The sequence below is a fragment of the Corvus hawaiiensis genome, chromosome 26 (genome assembly GCF_020740725.1).
Source record: "Corvus hawaiiensis isolate bCorHaw1 chromosome 26, bCorHaw1.pri.cur, whole genome shotgun sequence".
Taxonomy (NCBI): Eukaryota; Metazoa; Chordata; class Aves; order Passeriformes; family Corvidae; genus Corvus; species Corvus hawaiiensis.
Genome location: NC_063238.1, coordinates 9,645,578 through 9,651,577, shown reverse-complemented (window position 1 = coordinate 9,651,577; position 6,000 = coordinate 9,645,578). Strand labels below are relative to the sequence as shown.

At 53.2% G+C, this 6,000-nt stretch overlaps 2 protein-coding genes across 5 annotated transcripts in view; one reads left to right on the top strand and one right to left on the bottom strand.

Annotated features, from left to right (window-relative positions):
- Positions 1-244: 244 nt before the first annotated feature.
- Positions 245-2,141, top strand: CRH (corticotropin releasing hormone). Of its 2 annotated transcripts, none has more exons than XM_048287003.1 (2): positions 245-568; positions 1,116-2,141. In XM_048287003.1, exon 2 carries the CDS (start codon positions 1,131-1,133, stop codon positions 1,653-1,655), a length of 525 nt encoding a protein of 174 aa, XP_048142960.1. In that variant the 5' UTR covers positions 245-568; positions 1,116-1,130; the 3' UTR covers positions 1,656-2,141. The 2 variants fall into 2 exon arrangements, with proteins under 2 accessions (XP_048142960.1, XP_048142959.1); XM_048287002.1 differs by lacking the exon at positions 245-568 and adding an exon at positions 581-937.
- A 1,132-nt stretch (positions 2,142-3,273) lies between these two features.
- The window catches only part of TRIM55 (tripartite motif containing 55), a 36,191-nt gene continuing 33,464 nt past the window's right edge, over positions 3,274-6,000 (bottom strand). For 2 of the 3 annotated variants that reach the window (XM_048287001.1, XM_048286999.1), the window contains one exon: positions 3,274-4,386. In XM_048287001.1, the coding sequence (XP_048142958.1) occupies positions 4,267-4,386 (120 nt within the window). In that variant the 3' untranslated portion in view covers positions 3,274-4,266. The remainder of the gene's footprint in view (positions 4,387-6,000) is intronic. The other variant, XM_048287000.1, reaches the window with a different exon arrangement.

The following is a 6,000-nucleotide window of genomic DNA, read 5'->3' as shown; positions in this document are numbered from 1 at the left end:
GCCGGGGGGCCGGGAAAGAGCGGGGATAGAGGAGATCGCTAGGGATAGCAGTCCCGGCCCCGCTCGGGTCGGGTCCCTCCCCGCGGGCCGGCCCGTGAGTGGAAAGTTTCCCCGGAGTGACCTCTCATAGTACGCGCCCGCTAGGAAATCTCATTCAAGTATTTTTGTCAATGGGGTGGGGGGGGCATCCTGCTCCCCGGCCCCCGGCCCGGCTGACGTCACTGCAGAGGCGATAAATATCTGTTGATATAATTGGACGTGAGATTTGGGGTTGCGATAGCGAAACTCGGCCCATCGCCGCTCCGACGGGCCCCCATGATTTATTCAGCAGTAGATCGGGGCACGCAATCGGGCTGTCAGGAGAGCGTCAGCTTATTAGGCAAGTTCTGCGTGATTCCAGGAGAGGGTCTAAGCTATAAAAATCCCGCGCCCCGGCTCTGATTACTACCAAATCTGATCCCAAGTTCGCCAGGAGCCGGCTCCGAGGGAGAGCGAGAGGAAGGGACGCCGGGCACCGCCGAGTCCCGCCACCGCCCGCCCTGCCCCACCGCCGCCACCGCCGCCCCAGGTAGGTGCGGGGCCGCGCCCGGGTGCGCAGCGGATGCGCTGCCCTGCGCTGAGCGGGGCTGAGCGCGGTGTCCCGCGGGATACGGGGAACTGTCCTGGCCGGACAAGGAGTGGGGAGGTGGGGAACGGGCGCTCGAACCCCGCAGCTCGTGGGGAGAGCCGCCCCGCCAAAGGCCCCCCACGTTCCCCCTCGCCCCGGGTGGGTGAAGAGGCGCGGGTCGAGAACACGCGTGGACTCTCCGCAGGGGCTCAGCCCAGCCTGGTCCCCGGGAGCCGCTGCCGGCGCAGCCCGGAGCCGCCCCGCGGGGCTGTTCCGCGGGCTTGTTCTGCGGAGAGCGGCCGCCTCGACGGCGCGGGTGGACGGGCCGGGGTGAGCGTGGCCGGGGGTGGTGTGCGGAACGCGGAGCGGCGCGGAGGGGCGCGGAGCGGCGCGTTTCAGCACCGGGACAGCGGCGGCGGGGACGCCCCCTCCCCGGCTGCTCGCTGCCCTCCCCGCCGCCGCGGCTCGGCTTTGTAACCCAAACCCCGTCTCCCGTCTGCCCCCGCAGGTTTGGGCCCCGATCATGAAGATCCCGCTGCTGGTCTCCACGGGAATCCTGCTGGTCGCCCTCCTGCCCTGCCAGGAGTGCAGAGCTCTCAGCAAGAGCCCGGCACCCGCCCCCGGGGCTCTGCACCAGCCAGATTTCTTCCAGCAACAACAGCAGCAGCAGCAGCAAACTCTGCCCGTCCTGCTCCGCATGGGAGAAGAGTATTTCCTGCGCCTGGGCAACCTTCACAAGAGACCCGTTGGCTCTTTCTCCGCCTCCTCCAGCAGCACCAGCCACCTACACCCCGAAGCCTCCGCCAGCAACTTTTTCCGGGCGGCGGTTCAACAGCTGCAGCAGCTGCCCGAGCGCTCGCCGGGAAGCCGAGAGGAGGGCGAAGCCGAGGGTGAGGCCGTGGAAAGGGAGAAGCGATCCGAGGAGCCCCCTATTTCTCTGGATCTGACTTTCCACCTCCTGCGAGAAGTCTTGGAGATGGCCCGAGCCGAGCAGTTAGCGCAGCAAGCTCACAGCAACAGGAAACTGATGGAGATAATCGGGAAGTGAAACGGCCCCTCCCCGCCTTGCCAAAGAGATTCCGCAGTTAGCACAAGAATAATTACACCGTCCGATGTACCATAGTGCTGCTCTGATGTCATCTCTTTATTTTTATATAGCTTTAAACCTAGAAGGGTGTACTCCGAACAGCCTCTGTCCCTTGACTAGCATGCACAACCGTGTACCAAGTGCAGAAACACGAGTGTCGTTCGTAACCTCCCCTACCTTTATTTATTTCTCCATTTCCCAGTTATTCTAGTGCCATCGCTACGTAGGGATGTGTGAGCATTGGAAGAAATGGTGCCAAGAAGACAGAAAACTTTTCTGCTGGGGGCAGGGAGGTGGGAGGGGGAATCTCTGTAAGCTACTTTCAATCCACTTTTTTTCCTGTAAACATTTTCACAATAAAACATCTTTTCAGCGCTCGGTCGATTTGGTTGTGTAAGAGAATGTTTAATATTTATATTTTTAATAAAAGCTGCAAAGTAAAGATGACTTGATAGACTTTCTTGCCTAGACGCCTGAGGGCTGCTCCGCCTCCCTCAGCGCTTACCAGGGCGGGGAGGGCACCCGCGGCCGTGGACACCCAGAGCCGCGGGGAGCCCTGTATCTCCCCAGGGATGTTCCCCCCTCCCTGCCCCGGGGAGCCCGGTCTCCGCGGGCACTCCCACAGGCGCGCCTCGACGCCGCCGGCCCTGCACGGGGGCTGCCCCACGCCGCCGCCCTCGGCGCAGGCTGCTCCCGGGAACGGGCTGTCGAGGTCAAATCGGTGCCCCCCAGCGCTGCCGAATCCCACCTCAGCAGCCCCCCGAAGGGGCTTCCTGGCTCCTGCCGCTGTGGCCGGGATCGGGCAGCCTCCTCCCGCCGGGGAGCGGCAATGGGGAAGCGGTGAGGCGCTCCGGCATCTCTTTTGCGTTTTCGTTCTGGCTCTGCGTATAATCCCCGCACCCCAAAAGGGCAGGTTCCTCCCTGCATCGGCTTCCCCCGTCCCGACGGCGGTGCCCAAGCGGGGTCCCCCCCAGGGGCTCTAGGGAGGCGGCAGTGGGTGTGGAAAAACTTCCCGGGAGGAGCTGGGGGAAATCTCCAGGACGACTGGGAGAAAATAGTAAATCCCTCACCCCGAACCAAAATCCCAGGGAAAAGCTGCTCCAGCAGCCGGAGGCGATGCGGTGGCGGTGCTGGGAGGCGCTCGTTCTGGGCTGTGGGAGTTCCAAAGCTTTGCGCGGAGCTTGCCTGTGCAGCCCTCCAAAACTCTCGCAGGAGAGTTTTCCAGGGAACGTTCTCCAGGGAAAACAGATACCGGTGAGGGTTGATGTCACTCGGGCCGGTAGCGACGGGTGTCCAGGACGGGGGCTGACCCCACACAGCCTGCTAACCAGTCTGCACTGCCAGCTCACCAGTCCTGCTGGGGCACAGCGCAGCCTTATGGCCCCACGCAGGCTCCTGCCAAACAGTGCATTGAGGGCCTGGCTCGGGGATTTGGGAAAGATCCACACGTAACCCTAGTGCAGAGCTTGACACCTGGTCCCCTATGGCACCAAGCACTCCCGGCAGCCTGCCAGTCTCTCTTAAACACTACTGAGTGTTGACACCCTGCTCCCAGTGACAAAAATCACAGAGTGTCGCCTTCAGTACAACTTGTAAATCTTCTTTTAAGACACAAATTTGATTTCATTTGATGGCTCAACATCTGCAATGCACACGGAACAGGACAGACAGCATCTGCCTTTTCTACAGCACAGCACAGGGGCTTCAGATTAAACCTTGAGTGAGTACCTGTGACCACCTAATCACACTCTGGTTTCATGTAAGAACATGTCCCCTTTTGTACACACACTGATGGCTGAGAAGACACAGACACAGGTTACGGCTGGACAGACTGGGCAGCACTTCAGCAACTGCCCGAGAGCTCTACTCAGAGCTGTGTGGGGGTCTTGGCCAGTGCTTTTGATGTGTGCATCTTCCTCATTCCTGCCACTGGGAATCTTCCTTACAAATAACATGTTTCTGTAAGTGTCATCTGTTGTGGTTTAGTAGGAAGAGCAAGTGCAAAGGAAGAAATGGCAGCTTCCTTCTTCCCTCCCGTGTTCAGCCTCCGCAGCCTGAGAGGCACCAGTACTGTTAGACACAACCCTGACTCGGGGCTGCCAAGGACATGATAGTGTCACTGAAGTCACCAGCACCGACAAGCAGGGATGCAGGAGGATACTGAGGAGAAGCACTCTTTTGGCAAAGGATGCTACTAGAGAATATCATACCAGCATTTTAGCTAAGAACATTGGTGAAGTGTTTACACCTACATGGGGATGTGCCATCAAGTGAGTTACAAAACACTAGCAGTGCTCAGCCTAAAGCTGTAGTGATGCTTCTTTCCCCTTGGAAGCAAGAAATTATTGGAAAACACTCTGACTACAATACATATAGTAATCTGTCCCCATGCTCCCCTCCCTCTCAGGTCTGTCATCTCAAGGGTACGATGTGGAGGTTAGCTGAGTTCCTAGGAATGAAACCTGCTTGGATGTCCCTTTCCAGGCCAGTTTCTTTGCTGACTGCAGCCAGGCTGCCTGTGCTCACGGTCTTTCCGAGGAGAAGCACACCAGAAGCCAGCCAGAGTGAGTCATCATTCATTCAGTGAGTTCAACCAGGAGAAGGAGAAGACATGACGAGCCGGCTCGTCACCCCTCTCACTGCTCACGGGAGCTTCCTCCACTCGTCCTTGAGGGTATGGTTCAGAACCAGTCTGCAAAGGAAGGAAAGGTTGATAAATGGAAGAAGAAAATATGCATTGCATTAAGATCCGTAAGATTTCACAACATGCAGGGAAACAGAATGAAGTGGGAAAGAAGGCAAAAGGCAGGGAGCATGGAAATTTGGGAAGCTAAGACGGACTTTTAACGCCAAAGAAGCCAGAGGGATTTTTGCCATGATCAGTGGCTGAGTAGGATTATGCTGGGTGAGCGTGTTGCATCTGTGGAAAGGGTTTAGTCCTGAATTGACCTCTGGAATATTATTGCACCGAAGGTGATAAATGCTGGTTCAGAAGGGATCCTGAGCCAGCTTGGCTTGTGTAGCTGGGCCTCCAGATTGATGTGAACCAGAGCCAAATGCTATTGCCAGTGCATTGCCACTCAAAATGATACTTGTTCTGCTGTTATGAAATCTGCCTTGGAAGTGTTTTCTTTTTTTTTTTTCTTTAAAGTCTTCTAATATTTATTTCACTTCAATTTAACTCAGATGAGGAACAGGAAATAAATAATACAGAGATATAAACTTCCGTTTATATCCCTCTTTTGTTTGCATAGGTATCCTACACTTAGAGTAGAAAAAGGAATCTGGACATGATATACTGTAGCTGCTAATAAAAGGAATTTCTAAAATTAGTTGAATATTTAACAGACCAGTGTAATAGGCAGAAATATTTTACTAGTTCCAGATCCCTTTGGCAAAGAATGAAGACTGCTTTGTGATAGTATCAGAAATCCTATTAAAGATAAAATATATAAAAATGGGTGATTTGCTAGCTAAGGAAAGCCTCGTGTCTTCATCATTAAAACCACAATTTAACTTGCAATATACAGGATATTTTTGCCCTCTATGCTCCTAGATGCACAAGCATTATTGTACATTCTTAAAATTAAACCAGTCTTGATGCCAGTCTTCTTTGTGCAGGGTTTTAGCTTACTTTGGAAACTTCAGCATGATCTCAGGCGAACTATTTGATGTCAACATACTACTCAATAGAGGGAAAATGACAAAGTAGTATACTCTGAATTTTAACATCTCGATCATTTGTAGAATTGTCCTAAAGCAGAAAGTTACCAAAGCAGTGTTGCTAATAGACACATCCAGCAAACAAACATCGAAGCAGGGTTGCCTGTGAGGAACTGAAGCATGGGATGGATGATTTTCCTAAGCATTTTTGTAAGTACTTACTGTTAAATTGTACTACAGGAATAAGTAAGAACTAGTGGTGTGCTAAGCATAAATTGGCTATTGGGCTTCATTCCAGTTACTACCTATTTAAGTGTCACCAACAAACAAGACAGCATGAAGGTATGAAGAGAAATAGATCCCAATTTCTTTATTTATATCTAATTAGAGTTCACAGTACCATTTTAATCAAGATCCTTGGTTGCTCTAAATTGAAACAGCCCTATTTATTTCAGTGAAATATTACCTGAGAAATTGCTTTACTATTTGAAATGTGGACCAATCTTTGACTTAGATTCTTTGCTACTCACTGCAACATACAGGACCCAGAAAAAATTTTTATGGAGAGGGATCTTGCAGACAAAAATAGCTTTTGCTTGCTAACTTTATAATGTACTTTATTGAGAGCACAAGCATGGTGAAA

Excerpts from the sequence above, each read along its gene's own strand:
- CRH (XM_048287002.1), top strand. The coding sequence starts at position 602 with ATGCGCTGCCCTGCGCTGAGCGGGGCTGAGCGCGGTGTCCCGCGGGAT. Across the intron at positions 938-1,115 it reads GCGCGGGTGGACGGGCCGGG|GTTTGGGCCCCGATCATGAA; the intron begins GTGAGCGTGGCC and ends CTGCCCCCGCAG.